Source organism: Tamandua tetradactyla, chromosome 7, assembly GCF_023851605.1.
Source record: "Tamandua tetradactyla isolate mTamTet1 chromosome 7, mTamTet1.pri, whole genome shotgun sequence".
NCBI classification, from domain to species: Eukaryota; Metazoa; Chordata; class Mammalia; order Pilosa; family Myrmecophagidae; genus Tamandua; species Tamandua tetradactyla.
Genome location: NC_135333.1, coordinates 170,525,209 through 170,550,749, shown reverse-complemented (window position 1 = coordinate 170,550,749; position 25,541 = coordinate 170,525,209). Strand labels below are relative to the sequence as shown.

At 37.6% G+C, this 25,541-nt stretch overlaps 1 protein-coding gene across 7 annotated transcripts in view; it reads right to left on the bottom strand.

The window, feature by feature from the left end:
• The window catches only part of GAS2L3 (growth arrest specific 2 like 3), an 80,732-nt gene that overhangs the window by 26,968 nt on the left and 28,223 nt on the right, over positions 1-25,541 (bottom strand). For 2 of the 7 annotated variants that reach the window (XR_013155954.1, XR_013155957.1), the window contains exons 7-13: positions 19,777-19,840; positions 18,978-19,116; positions 17,160-17,267; positions 14,476-15,784; positions 12,822-12,982; positions 5,085-5,180; positions 925-2,609 (exon numbers count right to left, since the gene is read on the bottom strand). Coding sequence is in view for 1 of the 7 variants with exons in the window: in XM_077111766.1 (XP_076967881.1) it covers positions 12,927-12,982; positions 14,476-15,784; positions 17,160-17,267; positions 18,978-19,116; positions 19,777-19,840 (1,676 nt within the window). In the remaining 6 variants the exon portion in view is untranslated. Of the gene's footprint in view, positions 1-924; positions 2,610-5,084; positions 5,181-11,606; positions 15,785-17,159; positions 17,268-18,977; positions 19,117-19,776; positions 19,841-25,541 lie in introns of those variants that run through there. The other 5 variants (XR_013155955.1, XR_013155956.1, XR_013155959.1 and 2 more) reach the window with 4 other exon arrangements.

The following is a 25,541-nucleotide window of genomic DNA, read 5'->3' as shown; positions in this document are numbered from 1 at the left end:
ATGGAAAACTGCCAGGGTACAACCTCTGTGGAAACAAGTGAACCAAGCTATTCCTTGCACTGAAGTGTCCATGCACTAAACCATGTGACCAACCTCTTCACTGCTGATGATTTGCCAAAGGAGGATGGGTATATGATCTAAGGGCACTCAATGCAGTGGTTCGCTAGCACCCTAAGCAATGGCCTGGAGCAAAAAACTCTACCCAAAAAGGAACAGTGAAAAATAACTAAGCTGATTAGATTCTTTCCTGACATCTGTTTGCAGTGGCAAATAGGAGGAGTATCAGATAGCTGTTTTAGGAGAAAATGCAAGAAAACACTCAAAGAGGAGCAGAAACTTGGAGGCTGGCTAGAGTATGTTCATGGCAGAGCACGCGAGTGAAGAGGTAGAAATTTGGTCTTCAGAAGGGGAGATGAGATAACTCATCTCTAAAGTTTCCCTGGCTTCTAAATGACTCTGTAGTTCCAGTTTCTGTGAGGCTCATTACACAGACATTTCTGGGTTGCTGCTATATTCCTGTTGTACTTTTGGTTATGTGTGTATCCATAAAACAACCCATTATTAGAGAAAGCTGAAGGGAATTTCTGTTTCTTGCAACCACAAAAGCTAAACTAATATAGAAGGTGTGCCCCAAATGCCTATAAGCCCCTTGGGGCTACAGGCTAGTCAAGAAGATGCAAAAGCTGAGAAGCTATTCTGACTCATATAACTGCATTCAACAGGACAAGTTTCCTCAGTGCTCTGCAGGGGCAGCAGGACGAAGCTGTCAACACACAAGTCAGGATGTGAAATCACAAGGAGCAGCTGCTCAGAGCTGTGCATTTCTAACCTAACTGAAGTGGCTGCAGGGGTTGCCCCAGGTACCACATATGTTCATTTGGAGCACATGTTAATTGGAGGTGGAGCTCAGTGGGGGAGGTGGAGCTCAGTGGGGAAGGTGAGACAAGGGGGAGGGGACAAGGCCTAGTGTCACCGGAAACTTTCTGTATTAGAGATGAGTATTAGAGATGAGTTTCTTGATTTTGAAAATAATGGCTTATCCAGAGAAAGCTCAGATTCCTTTCTGTTTTCAATCACTAGGACTTGACTCTTAAAGCTCTATTTTCTGAGTCACAATTCGTAACAGGAAATGACTCTTGTTCTTGAGGCTCAGATTACAAATACCGATTTTTCATTTTCTTTTATGGTTTCCTGATCTGAAGCAATATTAGAAGACAAGCTGTTCTCATCAAGACATTCTATCCTAGGAGTAAAATAAATCACCAATAAAGAAATTGGTGGGCTATAGTCAAAAAGAACACAGGCTCCCCAGACATTTTTTTTAGCCACTTCAATGAAGATTGCAATCTCCTTGAGAGCAGCAGCCAGTCTTATTTCACTATAACCCCACCACTGAGCTTAATGGCTTGCACAGAGTAGGCAATTTGAAAAATTGTTTGCTAAATAAACGAATGAATGGGTGCTTGCTGCACTGTGGCTGAGTAGATCACTTTAGCGGGGCCAGACCCATTGCATTTAGGACCTGCTAAGGGGCGCCAGCAGCTGGGATGATTCACAGAAGCCCCTGGGATGACTACCTCTACATTCTGACTTCACTCTGCCACTCAAGGTTGGTTTTAATTCAGCACAGAACTCCCGGCCTGAGTTTTCTCATCTGGTCAACGAGAGGACTGAATGGGTAGCAGCAAGGACACTTGCTGGTCTAAGTGTCTATGTTATGCCCTGAGTATCTTTTTACAACCCTGAAAATAAATTATGTTTTTAGACAAAAATATGGGTAGTAAATTGGGAAGTGTCCAACATTTTCTTCTGGAAAAATGCAGCCGTCTCTAGTAAATGTTATTTTAACTAAAGAACTCCATAACCTCAAGGCTCCTTCATTACTGCTCTCTTCTGTTCTCTCATCTCTAAAAATAAGCAGGTTATATTTGCAGGCTTCTTCAAGTTCTACTATGACATTTTTCTTTTTTCAGGGGAAAAGCAAAAAAAAAAAAAAAAAATCCTTGCACAGCAGGTGGTCCCACAAAATTAAGCTAGAGGTTCACTTTCCACATACTGATGGCTTATTCTGTCCATGACAGGGTATGTCCTTCCTTCCTTTCACAAACATGCAGGCACTGTGCCAAATGCAGGAGCTATATATATGAATGTGAGGTAGGAGCTCCAGGCTAGGTCTGGTGGAAGGTTTAGGTAAGCTGATGGGAAATTACAGTGTCAGCTGCAATGCAGGTGGGACGAGAAGTACACTGGGGGCATCCAGCCCGAGGGCAGCAAGCCTCTGAGTAAGCCATGCTTCAGCTGACACGTGAAGCTTAACTGCGAGGCAGGTGAAGGGCTAGGCTGCGGAGAGTGGGGGTGAAGTCAAGGGAACCACCCTTCTCATCTTCTGGAAGATCTTCTTAAGATCCCAAACCATTCTTCTTCCTTCACTTGCCCTTTGAGCCTCACAGCTTTCAAAGGCTCTAATTCTCAGCAGTGTTGATCTTTTCACCTGAAAGCATTCCTGGGGCTTTATGAACTTCAAAAATGTTTTTTGCTGACACTCAAGATAAATGGAAACTACTGCAGATTACTGTTTGAAGACACTTGCATTCATTTTGTTTCAGTACCTGGGTTAAAAGAAAAAAATAATTAAATGTCACATTCCACTCCCCTTCCGATATGTAACAGAGTTCGGCCTAGCCTTCGGCGATTATTTATTGGGTTCCTGTGCACCTACCATGGTGCGAAGAGCTGCTGAAGGACGACAACTTTGATCAGATTTTCAGGGCTGTGTGAGATTATTCATTCCTTTTGGAAGAAGCATGTCAAATTCGTAAACTCAGAGGACAATCATTTTTTTAAAAATTACTCATTACTGAGTGTTCTAAGAAAAGGAGATTCTAGGGCCACCTACAGTACCTTTTACCAGTATCTTTTTCTGTTGCCCTGACAGGAAACTGATTTTAACTACTCATTTAAGTACCTTGTGTTAGATTTAACTTGTTTCTCTCTCATTCGCTCGCCCAGCAAACATGACAGAGCGGCTGCACTTCACTGGCTCACTGGAGGGTTCTGAGGATTGATCCTTTGTCCCAAGGACAATGCTTTGAACATAGTAAGTGCTTTATAAGTGTTAAACTAAAAACCTAAGGATATGCCAGTCTCTAAGTTTATTCAAGTTTAGTATCTTTAAATAAAGTGTAATTAAAAAACAGTTAGAGGGCAGTGCATGGGTCGTTCTGTGTTAGAATTCTCGCCTGAAATGCCAGAGACCCTGGTTCGGAGCCTGGAGCCTGCATATGACAAAAAAAAAAAAAATTTTAGATCAAGAAGAAAAGGCAGATGATACTCCAGTAGACTTTTTAAAATGCCACTTCAGTGCTAGTTCTTGTATCATATCAACATAAAAAGCAAATCAAGTTTTTGAAAGAGTATAAATATGTAAAATTTTTATCTTTTAAATTAAATTCAATTATTAATCCCAGTACATGTTTTTTGAAAACTGACAAGCTTATTCTTAAAGATTTAAGGAAAAGAGCCAGGAATCACTAAAACTTGAAGAACAAAGTTGGAGAATTTACACTATTACAAAGCTACAATTAAAACTGTATTATAGCAGAGCAGTGCAATGGTAGTTCAGTGGCAAAATTCTTGCCCGTGCCAAAAAAAAACCTGTATATTAGCCCAAGCACAGGCATTAAACTGATGGAACAGAATAGAGGCAGGAAACACACCCAAATGTTTATGGTCATCTGATTTATGCCAAGGCACCACTATAATACAGTGAAGAAAAGATGGTACTTTTTAACAAGTGGTTCTGGATCATCTAGATATCCTTGTGGAAAAAAAATTAACCTTGACCCCTTACTGCACATTAACACAAAAACTGATTCCTGATGATTGTAGACACAAATGTGAAATACATAACAAAAAAGCTTCTGAAAGACACAACAATCAAATATGTTCAAGACTTTGGATCCCACAATGGTGTAGTAAATGTATGGACTGAACTGTGTCCCCCAAAAAGATATGTTCAAATCCTAACCCTAGTCCTGTGAACGTAATTCCACTGGGAAATAGGGTCTTTGAAGATGTTATCAGGTAAAATAAGGCCAAGTTCTAACCCAGTATAACTGGTCCAAACAGGGTTAGGGTGAGTTCTAACCCAGTATAACTGGTCCAAACAGGGTTAGGGTGAGCTCTAACCCAGTATAACTGGTGGACTCATGAGGAGTGGGAATTTGGACATGGAGGTAGAGAGAGACGGAGCTCTGCTGCCACACGCCTAGGAGACTAAGCCTGAAGACAAACCAATAGAAACTAGAAGAGGCATGGAATAGACTCTTCAATTGAAGCATGGCCGTGCCAATAGCTTGATTTCTGACTTTAAGCCTCCAGAACTGTTAGATAATAAATTTCTGTTGTTTTAAGTCACTTAGTTTGTGGCACTTTGTTACGGCAGCCCTAGCAATCTAAGACAGGAAGCATAACACTAAAATAACTACAAGAGAATGAAAAGGTGAGCTACAAAGTAGAAGATATTTAAAATATATAAAAAGAATATATGTAGAGCCACCAGAACCAGCAGAGCCCACAAACCAGACACCTTTGGAGATGAAGGAAAACGCCCCTGGGAGAGCTTCATGAAACAAGAAACCTGGAGAGAAAGCTAGCAGACGTTGCCATGTGCCCTCCCAGCTGAGAGAGAAAGCCCGAACTTCATCAGCCTTTCCTGAAGGCAACTGATGCTCTAGAGAAAACTTAGATGGAGTTCTTCAACTGTACAATTATAGCACCGTGTGCACTTTCTTGCCAGAAGTTATCTATTAAGATGAGACAAGCCAAGAGCAGAATGTAGTAACAGCTGTAACTCATCAACCTTGGAGCCTCAGCCACATGGGAGATGGGAAACCCAGCTGTGATTGTTTCTGAAAGCAGCCCATGTTTATGACAATGGCCATTATGCTCGATTGGAGCATCCATATCTTGTGGTATCTGTGTGGAAGTTCAGCTTTCCTCATGTAAAAGGATTTTGCATCCCTGGCCTATTTGAAAAAGTGGTCAGCTAAAGGAATTCAGGCTGTTGCTTGGACTGTCAATACCTTTGATGAAGAAGTGACTATGAATTCCATCTTGGTTCCAGCTGTATCACCCACAGCATGCTAGAAGACTGTGCATCTCAGTTCTAGGCTCTTGCCCTGTGGAGGAAACGTGGGTTCAGAAACTGCCTGTCAGCCTCAGGCAGGGACATCAAAGCAACCTGTGAGCTAGCCCAAGTCCTGGGGGCCAGGCAGTTCTCACAGCAACAGTTGGTAATTGCATTTTTACCTGAACAGAGCCAAACCTGGTCCACTGAATACCTGAGTTCAGCAGCCTTGCTCTTGGAAAGTCTGGGTCTGAGAAAAGGCACAACACCTCCTGCCCTCATCCTAGCTGAGGTGCACAAGGAGGCCTAGTGGAGATAAGCACAGATTGAATTGTGCAAATGAGGATGCAGGTACAAATGCATGGAAAATGCATGCCTGCTCTGAGTTGACATTTTGAAACTTGCCACACTTACATACACTTATTTAAATAATTTTTACTTAACTACATTAACAATGTACTGTAGACATCAAACTTGTGGCTATGCTAATAAAATCATTCAAAGCAAAAAAAAAACAACAGAATTTATGTATGTGTGTAAATAATAAGAAAATTTTCTTATTTTCTTATTTATTTCTTATAAATAATAAGAAAAGATACACAACCCAATTTTTTTAAAAATGGACAAGAGGCTTGAACATGCACTCCACAAAAGAGGATATAACAATGGCCAATAAGCAATTGAAAAGTTGATCAACCTCAGCATTAAATAGGGAATGTAAGTTAAAACTTTAGTGAGATACTACTACACAGCTACTAGAAAGGCTGAAAATTTTTTAAATTGACATTACCAATGTTTACAAGAATGTGGAACCAGCAAAAGTCTCCTGCATCGCAGCTAAGAGTGGGAACAGGCACTACCACATGGTCAGGAGACAGACAGGCTGTACTGGGGGCCTGCATGATCCCCACCCCCAGAGGTTCACAGCCTGTGCCCCTCCCCTAAGGTAGGACCTGCGACTTGCTTCTAACCATGAGAAACAGCAAAGGAGATGGCATGTACGTGATGACGTGAATGAGGTCACATCGTACAAGACTGCATTCCATTTCACTAAGAGACTCCCTCGCTGGCTTTGAGAAAGCAAGCTGCCATACTGTGAACCCTGGAAAGGGCCCCAAGACAAGGTGTTAAAGGTAGCCTTCAACCCACAGCCAGCAAAGAACAGAAGCTCTCAGTCCGGCAGCCTGCAAGGAGCTGAATACTGCTGTCATGGTCAGATTCATGTGTCAGCTTGGCCAAGTGGTGGTACCTGTTTGTCTGGTTGGGCAAGTGCTGGCCTGTCTGTTGTGATGAGGACATTTCATAGAATTAAATCATGATCATGTCAGCTGTATCCACAGCTGATTCCATTTGTAATCAGCCAAAGGGGAGTGTCTCCTGCAATGAGTGATGCTTAATCTAATCACGGGAAGCCTTTTAAGGAAGATTCAGAAGAGACAGTCTCTCTTTCTGCTTCGGCCGGCGAGCCTCTCCTGTGGAGTTCATCCAGACCCTCCATTGGAATTGTCGGCTTCACAGCCTGCCCTGCGGATTTTGGACTCTGCGCTCACGCAGTCACGTCAGACACTTTTATAAATTTTATATTTGTGAGTGTTCCCTGTTGATTCTGTTTCTCTAGAGAACCCTAACTAACACAGCTGCCAACGACTACATGAGCTTTCCCCAGGTGAACGTCAGAGGAGACCCTGAAGCAGAGAACCCAGCTAAGCTGTGGCCAGAGACTGACCCACAGAACCTGTGAGAAAGTAACTGCATATTGTTCTAAGTTGTTAAGTTTGTATTAATATTGTTTTGCAGCAATAGCAATACAAACCACTTTAGATTAACACTTTAATCTGCTGATGCTGAACATAAGTATATAATTTCGCAATTTCATCATTAGGTACATTTGTGCATAGTCACAGCATTATTCACAGCAACAGATCTAACATCAACAATAGTAGGATGGAAAACTAAATATAGTATAGTCAGTCATTCAGTGGAATGAATGAAAAATAAACTACTGCTACATGTAACATATCATATATACATTCAACAAAAAAGGCCAGCCACAAAAGAGTGCATAATGTATGAACCCATTCAAATGAAGTTCAAAAATAGGTAAAACTAATCTCTGGTGACAAAAGAAAGAATATGTTAGCTTTAACGGGTAATGGACTAGAAGAGGCACAAGAGGGGCTCCTGGAAATATTCTATACCTTGAACTGGATGATGATTATACAGGAGTTTTCACTTTGTAAATATAAATCATGCTGTAGAGTTAAGATCGGTGCCCTTTTTCTCTATGTTTATTGTACTTCAACAAAATATTTGTAAACAATAAATCTAAGCTACAATGAACATTAGCCAACAGTCATTAGCTGTATTAGTCACTCTTCTTCGCAACAGACATTCTTTGCCTATCCAGCACTGTTCCTTTCTTCTGGCAATAAAATCCCTTTCCTTTTGGGAACTTCCCCACCTTTCCTGCCACCTTCCCACTTTCTCTGCCTATGATCCCAAAAGGCTGAGCAAATACAGTGACTGGTTCAAGGCCAGACATACAATCCACACAGGAACATCAGAGACTTTCTTCAGCCGCTCATGTGGATACACAGGCAGAAAGTATCTCTTTTTACTTCCAAGGTTTTAATGACTAAGGATCAGGCAAACCAGGAGCTACCGGTGGTATCATTACCATCATGTAGTGAGAAAGAATCCAACTCAAGAGGGAAACAGGGACAAAAGATGGACTGGTACCTGACATCACTTGAGCCTCAGTATTCAGTTATGTCTGAAGTCAGACTACCTTAGACTTTTCCAGTTGTGAACCAATAAATTCTACTTTTCTGACTTCAAATGGTGTTAAGTTGATTGCTATCACTTGCCACTGAGAAGCTCCAGATTGAACACTTTCTTTACATTGACATTATCACACGTTGTTTGATTCTGCTTCCTCTACAGTGAAATATTGTCAGGGACCCAGTAGCCTCTTAAATTGCAGCTGATAACATCCATTACATCAGTGGAAACACAGATGGCCAAAAGACTACAAAAAGGTGCTTAAAAAATAGCAAATTAAAACCTCAATGAGATTTTAAAACTTTTACTAATTCTTCATTTAGAGACATCCTTGAAACATTTACTATTGTTTTAGAGTCAGACAAAAGAACCACATTCAGACTCCATCATTTATTGACTTGCTAGCCATGGCTGGCACCTTCCTAAGCTTTAGTTTCCTCATCTGTGAGAAGACCTCGGTCATTTATTCACTAGCAAATGTTTTCTGGATGACTGCTGAGTGCCAGGCTTGGGTTTAAGCTCTGGGAAGTCAGTGATAACCTAAACAGAAAAAGTTCCTGCCCTCACAGTGCTTACATTCTAGTGATAATATCCATCTTATGGAATTATTAAGATTGGATATTAGTGTAATTTAAAGTGTTTTATGAGTGTCAAAGTGCTATATGAACCCAAGGCTCTTGAATGTAATGAATTCTGCCTTATTCCTATCCCTCATGGTGCCATCCGCCCTACATTCAGTAGTGCCACATGTTACCACTAGAGGGCCCCATAATATAGAGTCATACCCAACGTTTGGTGGTTCCACTTATTTATTTCAATATAAAATAATTTGTCAAATAGGAGGAATTTTAGAAGATTGGTTCTATTAAATAAAATGTGTTATATGAAACCCTAAAAGACTAAAAGGGGTTAATGGATAACATGTATTCAGCCTGTATACCATGTAGCATACTACATGTATGCAGAAAATTAAGAAACATAAAAAGATAAATATTAATGTCTTATCACTGCAGTCTCTCCAAACAAACCACTTCACCATCATAGGCACTACTTTTGATATAAATCAACATCTACAATATTTTTAATGGGTGTGTAAATTCTATTTTATAGTTAGTTATACTAATAGTGTGCTATGAAAACATCCTTATGGCTAAATCTTTGTATATATTATTTCCTCAAGATCAAGTTTTACTGTGTTTTTCTACAAGAAAATAGTATATTTGCAAGAAAACAATTTAAATTTAATAAAATGTGCATCTTTATATTTTCAGATTTACTGTTAAATGTTTTAAAATCTTTTTCTAATCTATGAAATTTCATAAAATGACTCTTTAAATATTCATAAACATTTAAGAAAATATATTAAGAAATTTATCTAAGTTGTGTCTGTTTTCTTTTTGGAAACAGATCACAGAAAATACATATAGAATTAACTGCTTTTCAAAATTGCTCTCGTCATCAATACATGGAAAAGAGGAGTATTTCAAGAATATTCAAACTGTATCAATGTGCGAAATTAAAATAGGATTAAAGAAATTAGAAATTCCTATTATCAGCACCTCTCTGTGAACAGATGCCTAGCTGATCTATTCTACTTTAATAACTGATCACCTATTTCTATTATCTCAGTGACTAATATATATGAGGCTAGCCTTACTAGGACAAACTTCTAGCAAATACATGAACTTGGGGGACAAATACTGTTGCTGAATGACAAGACCCTACAAGTTCACCTGAGCCACCAATGACGTCACCAGAAATACTAACATGCTTCATTCAAGAAATGCAGGAACTCCGGAAAGGTCCTGTCCTGGCAGGCATCATGCTGGCATCTAAGGTAGGCACATGTGCAGTCAGTGATGGTTGCTGCATGTATAGCCCCACCCTAAACTTTTTGGTGTCTTGTTAATGAATCGATGCATCCATAACGCCAACCACACCACTGAATGGACAACCTAGTGCTGACCTCTGGAACATACAGGTCATCCCTGGGTGCCTCAGAATGGGACGTCTTTCCCTGAATATTCCCAACCAAGCTGTAGATCTTGTCTGTCATTTTTATCCCAAGGCAAGTAATCAGTTTTCTTTTTCTCCTGATTGGAACACCCCTCATCAAGTGCATCCAATCACATCTAATCAAGACCAGCAGTACTGTCCTGCCCAGACGATCCATGCTATGAATATGGTACAGAAAATCAAAACCAAAATGTCCCTCCAACAGCCCCCAGAATGTGCTGAATTCATTCTCAAACCTTATACACGCCTATGATTTTGTCTCCTCTCCCAAAAGATTTGGTTGGTCATAAAAGCTGTTCACCTTGGCCAAGAAGAAAATTAAACCCATCCCCATTTTTCCTGGCTTAGACCTTTGTCTCCATTCTCTCCTATTTTCCATTCTTTTTAATTTTCTAATTCCTCATTCCCTGAAATTTGCTTATCTAACTAGCTGTCTGTCATGGTCAGGTTCACGTGTCAGCTTGGCCGGGTGGTGATGCCTGGTTGTCTGGTTGGGCAAGTGTTGGCAAGTGTTGTCCCGCCTCATAGTCTGTTGCTATGAGGACTTTTCATGGATTTAAATCATGATTATGTTGGCTATTGATTGCATTTGTAATCAGTTAAGGGGAGTCTTCTGCAATGAATGATGCTTAACCTAATCAATGGAAGGCTTTTAAGGAGGATTCAGAAGAGACAGTCACTCTTCCTGCTTCAGCCAGTGAGCCTCTCCTGTGGAGTTAGTCCAGACCCTTCATCGGAGTCATCAGCTCCACAGCCTGCCGTACAGATTTCAGAATCTTCCATTCCTACAGTAGTTCAGCCAGCCTGTCCTGAGAGTTCACTGAGGAACTTCATTGGAGTTGCCAGCTTGCAGTCTGCCCCACAGACGTTGGACTCTATGTTCCCATGGTTACGTGAGACACTTTTATAAATTTCACATCTATGGATATTTCCTGCTGATTCTGTTTCTCTAGAGACCTTAGCTAATACACTGTCTAACTGACATTAGAGAGCTAACAACCATCAGGCTTACAAAGATGGCTCTCAGAAGAACTGTTCTGTCAATCGCCAAAATGAGATTGTGCCAGTGACCCCAAAAAGGAAGCATGAAAAATGACCTAGACCAGCCATTCCAACCACAGGGTTTGCAGTAGTCTATGGACAAAGAAAATGACAACCTGGGACAAGACCACAGTCATGCACCCCTATGACAACTCCAATCCTACTTCACCTCAGGGAGTCCCTATTTGTGAGGTGCTCCCTGATGTGCATGTAAACCTTTAGCCTCTGAGTCACTTCATTTTTTTGCTTTGATATTGTCCACTTGTCAAACCGTAATTTATTAACTATTCCACCCAGTAGCATTCCAAGGAAGGGGGGCATGTGGTGGCACAGGGATGGGGGGGGGTGCGTATGCTGGAGGCCTCTGCACGGGTTTTGTATTACTTTTGTAATTGTCCTGTAAGTTTACATTTCAAAATTAAAAAAATAAAACAAAAACAACAAAAGACCTTACAACTTCCAGGGAGCAGTGAAACAAATTCCACAAGTATAAAAAAGGAAATATATTAAATAGCTATGCAATTAGAACTATTCTCAAATTATGAATGCCTCATAAATACAAGGGCAAATTTCCTCATGTGAACCAAGTGATCAGAATGTATTCAAAATACACAAAGAAGTAAACTGGGAACTTGGCATATATGTTTAAATTTTATTACTTGAGAAAATATGTTAAAATCGGATACAAATACTGCTGAGACAAGAAAAGAATTACACAAATTTGGATTCAAGCACATGAGTATGTGAATCTGTATGCAAAAATATATCCTAACAACCTCTTATTGAAGCCTTTTAAAGAATTCATAGGTTTCAAATTACACAGAGATTAAACAGACTACAGAAGAGCAATAATTTTTTCTTAAAAAAAATATTCCCTTATCCATTCAATACTGTAAACTTAGTGTGAAGAGGAGACTTAGAGGTCATCTAATTCATCAAGGCATTTTGAAAATATAAACCTTAAATACCTACTCTAAGTCCAAACAATATGAAAATATTCAGCATTTCATTTCTTTCTGAAGATTCATCTGACACACTAGTCACATCAATAAATTATAGCAAGGAAAAGCAAAACTTTTTTCACTTTTTTGAAACCAGACACTAGTTTTCCTACCAGGTACTTCAGTAATTTGAGCTTAATACTTGTTTTATTAAATATTAAAACCAAAAAAAAATCATACAATTTTGCACTATTAAGAAGATATGAAAACTTCCTTCCAAGAAACAATGTAAAAGCTGTTTAAAACTTGTGAAAATGATTGGATAACTAGCTATTTAAAAGTACTTCAGATATAGTTTGAAGAAATTAACTTTCAGTTACATAAACAAAACTATTATTTTGGAGGAGTAAGCTATATATAAATAAAAATTCATCAGCATGAAAATAGATGGAGTAAATCCCAAGAACAGAGCTATTTAAAATTGACTTCCAATTTTTCAAAACACAATTCTTTGGTTAAATTCTGAATTTGTGTTGGATGCCAACAGGATATTTTTATTTGTGATTATTGATAGCACAAAAGTTACCTATTACATATTGTAAAACCTACTTGGAGTTATAGGTTGGCTGTAATCCAAATATACATAATATTTAAGTTCTAGAAGTTATAGAAGTATCATTCAGTCTTAGAGGGAATAAACTCCGTTATGAAATTGTTCCTTTCTAAAGATGCTTGATTTCTGATCACTAAAAAAGTATAGGATCCGGCATTTCCTGGACAGTAACTTCTATTCCAGAGATCTAAATATATTCTTTCTCAACATCCAGATTACTAGTAGAATTAAACTATATATCTGGTAACTATTTCTTTTGAAAAGAGAAGCATCAATTATTCCAAAACTAGCCCACACATACCTTTGATCTTAATTGTGTTCCTCAGACAAAAGATCACTTATTTTTATACGATGCTTTCTTACTTCATAAGCTATGGATCATTAGTGGCCAGCTTAGGATGCTTTTCTATGACTGCACATCTTTCAAAACTATTCTTTTCTTCTTTAGAAAACACATTTCAGCTTAAAACAGATAAGGAAACACAAACCTCAATATTGAATAAAATAAGCTGTGATAACTGATAATACTGTAAAGTTACTTAAAATGTCCTTAAAACTTTTCAAAGCCCATTAATTTTAAAAAAATAGTCACAATCCCTTAAAAACAAATTATTTACAAGTATCATATAGATTGACAGAATTTATGCAGTCATTACATGATTTGGATAAAAGACTTCCTAGAGCAGAAAATGTTGCATGCATAATGCCTACTCAACATTGGAAAACTGAAGGCAGCATGACTTTATAAAGAAAATTAACACAATCAGAAGAACCTAATTAAAAGTAATATTGTGCTAAAAAAATTAGCAATCACATGATAGAATTTTTATATAGCACCACTCTAAGATTCTTTAATATCACCTTAATTTTGCATCACTTAAACAAAATTTTGATGGTAAAACATTATTTGAATGTAAAAATTCAAATCTGTACTCACAGGAAACTATATTATTAAAATATATTAATACACTACACTCTACTGAATCAGTTTCCCCTTAACCATTGCACAACATCCATCTAAAAATATAAGGTGTCTGTAAGTTTTTATAGATAATAAATGAAAAATTTGGTTTTTTTTAAACCAAATTTCAGCTTATGTTTCAATAAATTAATTTGTTTTAACTTTTTAACTGGAAAAAAATAGGTAACAAGATATTACCAACGTTAATATAAACCAGTTTTTTAAAAAATCAGTTATTTCTGATGCAGAAAGTGTAAAAAAAATTAAATAATAAGAATTCTGCTTAATCCAGAGTAATGCCAAGCTAACTGGTAGCAGCCGTTGGGGCTTAGTATTTTTCAAGGCAATCCCGATCAGAAAATTAAATTAGGTGCCTTTTGTAAGGTAAGTGCCAAACCGTTGGCTTTTTCACTAAAATGCAGTAGCTAACATGAAGAACACATTGTTGTTATTAGCAGATAAATAACCCCTAAATTTATTCCATATTCATAAATATAGCAACTATAGTTACAATTTTAGTAGTGTTACCTAACTTTTACATTTTCTTGAAAGGGCTGACATTAACAAAGATGCTATGGACTGGAAACCATATAAATGTCTATTATTAGTAAGAACCTTGTGGTGATTTTACAACTGTTTGCCTCAAAACGTTGTCTTCTGGCAAATGCAGATAAAGTGTATGACTTGTGATACGCTCCCTCCTCACCCCATTTCCAGCTCTTACCCCATCTACAACCTCCACCCCCCATTTTGTTGTACTAAATGTCTGCACCTATGTGGATCAACCCAAATAGGAGAAAGTTTTAAGATGTAAAACAAACTCCCCTCCCTTTCCTCTGTCTTCTTAAAATGACACACTTGGGGTAGGGAACAGTGGCTCAGTGGCAGAGTTCTCACCTGCCATGCCGGAGAACCAGGTTTGATTCCCGGAGCCTGCCCATGTCAAAAAAAAAAAAAAAAAGACACACTTGTATTTATTTTCTAGGTTTCTTACTTCCTGTCATAACAAAATAATGGTCATCATCTTCCTTTTTCTTTGCAGTAGGTTTTTTATCTCCACTAACTGTTTCTTTCCCAGAGGAGGGTGGTTTCCTGGTTGGAGTTGGGGGTTTGCCACTTTTCAGAGCCCCTTTAGTTGAACACTGGGTCTTGGTGGCAGCCTGGGCTGACTTTGGGACAGTTTGTCTTTTGGCAGAAGACTGGGGAAGGCTCACAATGGACAATGGAGTACGACCAGAAGACTGTGAGAAGGCGGGCCCTGTCTTCTGGCATGCGCTTTTATGCTGAGGTTGCTTTTTGGCAACTGAAACCGTATTTTTATCTTTTAATTCCTGTGCAGCTTTTACAGGAGAAACTGAGGATACAGAAACTGGCTGGTTTAAATTCAAGCCTGATTTCAGTTTCTGTGCTTGGGTTGCCCCTGCTTGTGAGGCTCCATCTGGTGGCTGAGACTGTGTTCCCAGAACTACAGTTGTGCTTTTAGAAACGGATTTTGTCATTTTTGCAAGGGACTTGAAAGGAGGTTTAGGCCTTACATGTATATTTGCTTTGGGCAGGTTTGAACACTTCGATGATGAATTTAAATGTGTTATAGAATGAGATTCTACATTATCCTTGTGTGAATTTTGATTGTGTTTCAAATGCTTTGGTGCAGTTTTTCCAGAATGCTTATTCAGCAAAAGTGTAGACTCAGGTACATCTCTTGAATTCTTGGCAGGAACAAACTTGTCCTTAGTAGTACTGGGTGATGAGATACATCTTCTCAGTGATTCAGATACACAAGGTGCAGTTCTTGATAAAGCTGGTGAAGAAGTGCTTTTACCCCCTGGACATAAAGAAGCAAGTGAAGATGATACATTGTTTGAAGGACTCTGTGGTTTCTTTGTTAAACCTTTTGAAGATTTGAGTTTGAGATGAGAAGATGCTGCTGGAGTATTGGGCAATCTAGAACGGACTGACATGGACCCTACATCACCTCCTTTCAGGGACGATGCTGGTAGCGACACACCTGGAGGATGTTTTTGCTTTTCTCTGCTCCTTGGAATGCTGACTGGTGTGCCAGGTTTTGAATTTTGTTTCTGAAACATAGTAACTGCAGTCAAAGGATTCATTTCAGGAGGCTGAGGGGTTCTGGCAGGTGACTCAGGTGCACTTTCATTGGAAACTCCTTTCTGAAATGCTAAGATTTTCTGTTCTAGGGTAGCAAACTGTAGTACCCGACAGGGGTCATATTTCAGGAGGAAGCCTTGAAGAGTGTCCCAGCCTCCTCCAACACGGACCATGACATGTTTCCCATGGAGCATCTGCCCGCCAAAAGAAAATAAAAACCAAAGTTGTAAAACTGTGATGTCTGCAATCTATGAAGTTAAAGGATATTTGCTAGCAGCTTCACTACAAATTGACAGCCTCCTTCTTGGATTGTTAATTTAATAAATGTAATTCATATTGAATTACAAAACTAACAATACAGAAGACTTGTAAGGAAGATATTCACATATATCTTGCTTTATAAAACAAGTTATTAAATACAAAGTTGCAAGGGCAACACTGTTCAATGAAAACTGAATAATAAAGGGAGGAAAGAGAGAGGGAAAAAGGAGAATTAGGGACTTACAGGAAAAAGCCTCATAAAATAAGAAAAATAAAAACTATTGAGAAAAATAACAATGCCTAAAACTTGTACTTGACAAATTTAATATGTCTTTTACCACTTTAATGTTTAAACATTTTTGATATAATTTATTCCCAGTTCTTCTTTGCAGATGAAGAAATTATAGCTCTATGAGATGAAGGAATTTGTCCTGGTCACAGAAATTGGCCTGGACTGAAATATGCCATTCTGCCCGTAAATCAAATGATTTTTCATAGCTTTGCCAGTGGAACCTGAGCTAGATTTCAAGCCCACCTGTCCAATTAGCAGGAAAACCTGAAAAATTATGAGATTGCCAGGCATACTTTAATCCTAAAGCCTGTTCTGGAAGTGGGATGGTAATGATAATATATAAAATAGAAGAAAATATGGATGGCAAAATTATATTTTAAAATACTCTTATTATGTTACTAAATTTGGAACAAAAAAAAAAATCTCTTGTAATGCACTAGAAATGGAAAAAATGCTGAAGAGTTGAAGCTTCAACCTCCATACCAGCAAAGGGGATAATTCAATTGCAGATAGGACAAAGGAAGAAAATGAACATATATCTCAGCATATTGGCATTCATACTGATGCTGTGCCAATGAGAAAAAGGTTTTATACTTCAGACCCAAACTAGTTATAACCTACAGTGCTTCAACTTCCCTTTCTTATTTCTGATACTAATCGTATTAGATGTATTGTTTTGTTTTTCTTCTTACGCTGGAACTTTTTGTTTTTTAGAAAATGTGAAAAAAATAAGTTATCTGAGATGTATAAAGATTTTTCCCCAACATATATTCAATTTCTACATAGCCCTAGTTAATCTGAAGTTAGTGGTTTGCTATGTTGAATGTCTACCTAAATTCACTGTATAGTCATGAAGGCAAATATTCCATGTTCTTTCTGTACAATGAAATCTCCCATTAGGAACACTATTCTAATTTTTAACAAAGTAAAAGGGTAGCAAAAGAAGGTCAGCAAAGCAATAAACACAACTTCAAAACAAGCTTTGTGTATAAATGGAATGTAAATGGTGGACTTACTCTTATAAAGAGTATTTTATCCCCCAGTCGGTACCGTCCTTCAGATAAGTACTCAATAGAAAACCGATGAGAACAACTGCAAGGAGGGTCTTCGGCAATATGTTTAACCTAAGATAACAAATAAATAAAATAATGAAATTATTGCCTGTGATTAAAAGTATCTTATTTAAAGTTCAAATGCGAAGCTTATTCAACAGCTGGAAAAAAGTCAAACTCAAAGATAAAAATTCAAAGATAGTACAACTATTTAATATCTCTTCCCGTTTACTTGTTGACCAGTATTAAGGCCAGATACTAGCTAATCTAACATAAAAGCCAAAAATGATGAAATCTGAGCTTGTCTCTCTGCCCAAGTACAACCTGGCTCTTAGCGCACTGACTAATTGCTGGAGAAGGTCTGCAAATGTCTAAGGCAGTGAAGTCAATTTAAAACATTTAAGGGGTTTTAGGAAACAAATAAGCTCACTATTAAACTTGAATTGTTTTAAGTCTTGTATTAATAATACAGCTGAGTTCCCTAACAGTGCACTAACTAATAATGTGGGGGGAAATCTAGATTTGTTCCAAAGTTATTGGTAAAATAGGCACCGATATATTTACCTATATCCATTCAGGACTGGGTAAAATTATTAAAAATTAAATTCAAGAAGCATTTTTTTAAAGTCCTTATTCTGTTTCAATATTTTACTAAGGAATTGAGAATGAGGGCAGGTAGCACCTAACTACATTATCACTGCTTCCTCTATTGATATTCCCAGTCATTATCTATTTTGATAACATATTGAAGGCAAATATTTTTTAGCCTTTAAAAATCTATTCAGGCTGACATTTTCTTAACCTGACTTGCAAGGCTTTCCAAATGTTTTGAATTAAACTTTGACTTCATTAAACAAAATAGTCAAAGCAACGGTTCTAAATGTTTGTTAGTAATAAGTTATTTCTTAAATAATTTTGAACATTAAGGACCTTCCTAAAATACTACAATCCAGAAAAGATCATGAATTATTCTTAGCAACAGTCTAAGCAGAAAATGTTCAATACTCAGTTCACCTCTACAATACTCACTTACCACCCAGTAATCAGTGCAGAGGACATACCACCCAAGCAACGGCAGTCCTATGAACTTGTGCACAGAGATGAACAGGTGAAGTGAAGGCACTTACCCATTGAGACCCATCATCTAACAAGTCTGCATATGTTCTGTCAGGGGGCATTTTCAAGACAAAAACCATCAATTCGCCTTGGCAACTTTCCTCTCTGTAGTTTCCAAATATCAGTATACCATCTACCTAGAAACCTTGGAAATCACCCTAGATTTTCTCCCTCACTTCCTCTCAATCAGTCACTAATTCTGTCACTCCTAAATATATCTTATATTTGTGCCTTTCTCTCAGTCTCTGCTACTGGTGCCCTAGTTCAGGCTCTTACCATCTTATGTCTAGATTCTTATAATAAAAACAACATAACCTCTGCATGACTAAGAGAATATTCCTTATAATTTGCAAATTAACTCCTAATACCACCATGTTAACAATGAATAAATGACCCCCATGGTCTGGGAAACCATTGATGGCCTGGCTCTAGCCTCTCTGCCCAACTGCTTCCCGACTGCACACCCATTCCCATCACACACCAGCTACAGCAAACCACCTCTAACACACAGTACTCTGAACTCACCAAGCAGTGGAGATCAGTACAAGCACATATTCTGAGTAAGAAACACTTTCTTTTAAATATAGCAGCACCTATAGCAAACTAGAAGCAGATAAAACTAGGAGACTACGAGGCAGCACAGGTAAAAGAAAACGTGGCACTCACAGCTTCATGCAGCTCTTCATGCTGACAGCACGATTTGGGAATGCTGATGGAATCTTCAGGTCTAGATGTATTAAGCAAGGTCTCCTCTAGCTCAATTTCTTTCTCAAGTTTTACTAATACAGGTGGCTCGACCCCATACCTGAAAACCAACAGGGAAATCTGATTATTCAAGCAAGATCTGACCTAAGCACTTTCTTACATATCATGACAGAACGCATTTCATTTTTAAAGCAAGCCGTGTGTGATTCTCTTCCACCAACTGCTTCACTGGGGCGTCTGAAAATGCTTTTTAATGTTCCAGACTGCCAAAATCCAGAATATAACCTTCACATCTCAGCATACATTTGGGTTGTGAGATATTCCCAATATTCAAAAAAAAAAGTACCTTGAAAGGCACTTTTATAATAAGCATGTAAGTAGAAATGGAGCTAAGATAGGTATCAGGGATACCAAATCTTGGCCTTCTTATTAGATCCTCTTTGTGTCAGAGGACTTGCCTTGAACTGTTATAAAATGATATGCTCTTACCCTACTGTTAATCTAAAAAAATCAAAAGCCACTTTCACAGTTTGATATTAAATGAAAGCAAGCTGTATGAGAAAGCAGATGTTGACAAATGACACAGCTCATGCAAACAGAACAAGATTATTAAAGAAACACAAAGAAAGAAATTTGGGTTAGTTACTTGAATAAAATCATCAGGGATGATTTTATTTATAGAAAATAGTGCTATAAGCTAAATTAAGTAGCTTAAAAATGTTTATCACATTGAAATTCTAAAATATTGTGGAATACATACCTTGACACAATTCGACCAATTTCAAGAAGACAAAGATACACCTGTCTTGGATCTTTGTGCAAAACTGTGAAAAATAAGACCCCACATTTTAAAGGGCAAAACTGAATGTCAGGCATGAAAGAAAGCAAAAGAAAATTATGAGGAAGATGTTGGGCTTACTTGTCTGAAGAAAACTCAGACTTTTCTTTATGCTATCTTCATAAACTATATTTAAAAATTAGTTTAAAAAGGATGAATAGTTTCAAGAGTATATGGCCATCGGTTTTGAAATGGTATGTACCCCAGAAAAGTTAATCCATTGTAAGTAGGCTCTTTGGATGAGACTACTTTAGTCAAAGTGTGACCCACCTCATTCAAAATTGGACTTAACCCTATTACTGAAGTCATTTATAAATGGAATAAATACAGGAAGAGAGAATGAGAAAGCCACAGAAGCAAGAAGCTGAAAGCTACAAAATCCAAAAGAGAAGGAAGAGACCAGCAGACTCTGCCATGTGCCTTGTCATGTGGCAAGGGATAGCCAGTAGCCAGTCTTTAAGAAGAAAGCACTGCCTTGATAATGACTTAATTTGTACATTTTTTTCTCACTCTCAAAGCTAAAAGCTAATAATTTCCATTGTAAAAAGCCAACCCACTTTATGGTATCTGCTTTCAGCAGTCTAGCAAACTAAAACAATAGTATAGCATTTCAATTCTAAAAGAAAAAATGAATTAATAAGATTATTTATATTTCAAACCTCTCAACAGGAGAAATGATTTGAAAAGATATTTTACTTCTACTTTGTTCTAAGCCATCTTTAGCATAGGACTGTGATACCAGAAATGGCATTACTGATCTTTCTTCTTTCAAAAATTATCTTTTTTCAGGGTGGGCCATGGTGGCTCAGCAGGCAGAGTTCTTGCCTGCCATGCTGGAGACTGGGGTTGGATTCCCGGGGCCTGCCCATGCAAAAAAAATTTTTTTAAAGTAGCTTTTTTCTTAGTATCAACTTCAAGAAAATGCAAAAAACAGATCCTAATTAACATATATATGAACCTTCAAAAAAGGAAGCTTTAAAAACGAACCTACAATATCAGTGGAAATGGAATGAGGAACTTATTTGCTTCATAATAAGCAAACAAACAAACAAAAAAGGGCAAAAACTGTCAAAGTGAACGTTTTCAAAACTCTGGAAATTAACCAAAGGCTTGCAGCAACCCAGGGAACACTAACTCAAGAAAAGCAGGTGGTTTAACTTACCACATCCCATTCCCTGCTCCCCAGCTCACTGGTAGTGAAGGAAGCAGAACAGAGCTCATTCCCCAAAAAATCATATTGAATTACTTGTTCTGACTTATCTGGTGCCTCCCTGGAAGATGCTTCCATTTCATTTCACCTAACTCAGAACTGGACTAGCACTAAAGCTGTTTTCCAGAAGGCATTTGTCAAAAATATTTATAGGCTTATGTTGTTGCTGCTTCAGGAACAGATAAGAGATGTGGTAAATATTCCACATTCATGGATTGGAAGACTTAATATTATTAAGAGAGCAGTACTACCCAAACTCATTTACAGATTAAATGTAAGACCTATCAAAATTCCAACTGTCATTTTTTTCCAGAAATGGGAAAATCCACCAAAAAAATTTCATATGAAATTACAAGGGAGACAGAATAGCCAAAAATAATTTTGAAAAAGAAAAAATTAGAGGACTCACCACTCCCCAGATAAAAACTTGTCACAGAAATTTCAGCAATCAACCACTGTGGTAGTGGCATAAGGACAGATGCATACACAATTGGAATACAACTACAGGTCCAGAAGTAAACCCATACTGGGCTGGTCTGAATCTGTGGTGGGCCCCAGAAAAGCCATGCCCTTTGATCCTCATTCAATATTGCTGGGTGGGAGCATTTTGATTGTTTCCATGAAGATGTGACCCACCCAACTGTGGGTGGTAACTTTTGATTAGATGATTTCCATGGAGGTATGTCTCCACCCACTGAAGGCGGAGTTGCTTGCTGGAATCCGTTAAAAGAGGAAACATTTTGGAGAGAGTTCCCTTTTTTGGTAGAGCCACGAGAAAGCCAGCAGATGACGCCATGTTCGCCATGCGCCCTTCCAGCTGACAGAGAAACGCTGAACGTTGTCGGCCTTCCTGAACCAAGGTCTCTTTCCCCGGATGCCTTAAATTGGACATTTCTATAGACTTGTTTTAATTGGGACCATTTTCTCGGCCTTAGAACTGTAAACTAGCAACTCATTAAATTCCTCTTCTTAAAAGCCATTCTGTTTCTGGTATATTGCATTCCAGTAGCTAGCAAACTAGAACACATACATTTAAAGTTAACTGTTTTTCAACAACGGGGCCAAGAAAATTCAATGGGAGAAAGACTACTCCTTTCAACAAATGGTGTATAGACAACCACATATCCACATGCAAAAAGCATGAATATGAATAAAAAATTAATCCAAAATGAATCAAAACCTAAACATAATAATTATAACTATAAAACTCTTAGAAGGAAACATCAGTGAAAGTCTATATGACTTTGAATTAGGCAACAGTTCTTTAGACATGACACCAAAAGCACAATCAACAAAAGGAAATATAAATTGTGCTTCATCAAAATTAAAAACTTCCATACCTCAAAGTATAGTATCAAGAAAGTGAAAAGACAATCCACAGAATGGGAGAAAGTATTTCAAATTATATATCCAATAGTGGTCTAGTATTTAGAATACATACAGAGCGCTTACAACTCAATAGTACAACAACAAATGGCCAACTTAAAAACAGACAATGGATTTGAATAGACATTTCTCTAAAGATATATAAATGGTCAATAAGTACATAATCCAATGCTCAACATCATTATTCATTCAAGAAATGCAAATCAAAACCATAATGACACACCACTTCACACCCACTAGGACAGCTTAATAATAAAAGAAAAGAATAAGTATTGGTGAGGATGTTGAGACACTAAAACCCTCACACATTGCTGGTAGGTATGTAAAATGATGTAGCTATTGTAGAGAACAGTGTGGAAGTTTCCTCAAAAAGTTAAGCATAGAATTACCCTGTGACCTAGTAATTCTACTTCTATATACCTAAGAGAATTGAAAAAACATTTGTTCACACAAAAAGTTGCATATGGATGTCCATAGCAGCATTATACATAATAGGCAAAAAATGGAAACATCCCAAATGTCCATCAGCTAACGAACAGAAAAACTATACAATGGAATATTATTTGTCCATAAAAAAAGGAATGAAGTACTGCCATATGCTGCAACCTGGTTGAACCTTGAAAATATGCTAAGTGAAAGAAGCCAGACACACACTGTATGATTTCATTTATATGAAATCTCTAGAATAAGACAATCTATAGAGATAGAACATGGATTAGGGTTGTCAGGGTACAGGGAGAAGGGAAATTGGGACTAATTGTTAGTAGGTATGGGATTTCTTCTTGGCAAGATGGAAATGCCTGGAATTAGGTAGTGGTGATGGTTGTACAACATAACGAATATACTAAAAGCCACGAAACCATTCTACACTTTAAAATGGTAAATTTTGTTAAGTGAAATACATCTCAATTTAAAAAAAAAAAAAGGAACCCAAATGCTAAGTCTAATAGCTAACGTACATGTAAACAGGTTTTAAAAAACAGGTGTTTTTTTAAAAAAAAAAAAAACAGATCATTAAACTACTGCAAACTGCACAAATGTGGTACCTGTGGATCATCTATATATTTTTTGCCTGTTTTTAGAGCTAGAAATGCTAGGAAATTTCTGAATACTAATATAATAATGTTATGTTTGATAATGGAAATGGCCATTGTTCTTTGATTTACGAATAGCATCTAATATATACCCCAAGCACAAAGCATACTCTTTCAAAACAATAAAAAGGTCTATATCTGAGTTTAAGTCATAAATCAATAAAAGCATTTATCCTGAAAATTTTATTAAATCTGTTTTTCTGAACACTTAGAATTTTCTAAAACCAGTACATGTTTTTAAAAATCGCTTTTTGTTCTTAGCAAAACATAAAATATTGAGGCTCAACTCTGAAAACTTTAGAAAAGAGTAAAAGCATTAGCTCATCAGTTGAATATCTAGAAATGAATTCCTGTGATTGACAATCCTTTACTTAGTCCTATACTGATCTTCAAGGCAGTCAAAAGATGTCTCGTACTAAGAATAAGAAGTATACAACAATCTTATATCCTCCCAGAAGCAGCAAACCAGAAACTAGAGAAGTCAAAGCATTTCCTCTTCCCTTTAATCTCTAAAAGCTGTATGTATCATCCAATTAACTGCACTTTCAATAATGATCAGCACACCTGGATTAAAGCATGGTGTAAACTGGGGGTGGGGATAGCAAGCCATTAAATTTTATTATAACATGACACCTAGGGGTGAAAGTCTCCCTGGTGGCGTGGGAGATGACTTCCAGGGATGAGGCCGTCCCTGGCACCATGGGATCAACAATGCCATCCTGACCAGAAGGGGAAAAGAAGTGTAACAAACAAGCATCAGAGTCTAAGAGAGTTACTCTGGAGGTCTCTCTTATGTAAACTTCAGTTAGACATTGCTACTTAACATAACTTGCCAAACTCCAACCAAAATCATTCCTGCTGATCCTAAAGAACACCTAGGATGTTACATAAGATTCTACAAAGGCTCCATGCACCAGGGTAACTTTCCAGAAATGTACAATCTCCAGATGAGCCCCTGGACCAGGTAAGACCTGAAATGCAGAGGGGCCAGCCTCTCCAGAACAGTAACTAGTTCCATCCCCCTATCCCATATTGACAGCCCTTCCAATGTGAAAAGTTAGAATGGGCATAGCCCAAATACCCTAAAGAGTTGGAGAAAGATCAAAGGTGATGGTGGAGTTATACAGAGAAGGTCAGTTTAACAAACAAGTATGACTGCTGAATCATTATAGCAATATTTCTTTTAGTCTCCAGTATCTTAGAGCAGCTAGAAGTAAAAACCTGAAATGGTGGAATTATAATCCATACCAAACTCTGAAATCTATTCTACAACTAATTGTTGCGAGATACTTTGAAATTTATTGCTTTTTTGTATATACGTTATTTTTTACACACACACACAAATTTCTTCTCACTTTCAGTGTTTTGGAGCAGCTGGAAGGGAAATCTGAAATAGTGGAATGGTAACCCATAACAAGCTCTGAAATCTGTACTGTATCTAGTTGTTGAAGTGTACTTTGAAAATCACTGCTTTTTATAAAATTTTTACATATATGTTATATTTAACAATAAAAAATGTTTAAAAAAAAAACATGAATAGTATTCTTTTGATTCAATAATTATTGCCTTCCATAATCAAACTTCCACAATCCACAGTCAAACTACCCTGTAGGAAACAGTTTCCAAACTGGCATCATCAGTTTGACACAATAAAATTTCATTTATTCTAGAAAAAAAAATTCTATACTGGATAGTTGTACCCAGCAGCACACCGAAGGGGTGGAGTGGGAGTGCCCTGCCCTGTGTGCAAGCAATAAAGGCATGTGCTCTGCCAGCAGAGAATTCTAAAACAATAATAAAATCAACTAAAAGTCAGTTTGCTTTCTGTTATCACTATGTACCAAGTCTAAATATCAGTGATAAAATACTGCTCTCTATCAGGGAAACTGCTCCCACCGCTCCTGTCCTTGGTATGCTAACTGGTATGCTACTGCTTCTATTATATAGCATTATACGTTTTATATATGTACAAAATATATGAAGTATATACATATAAG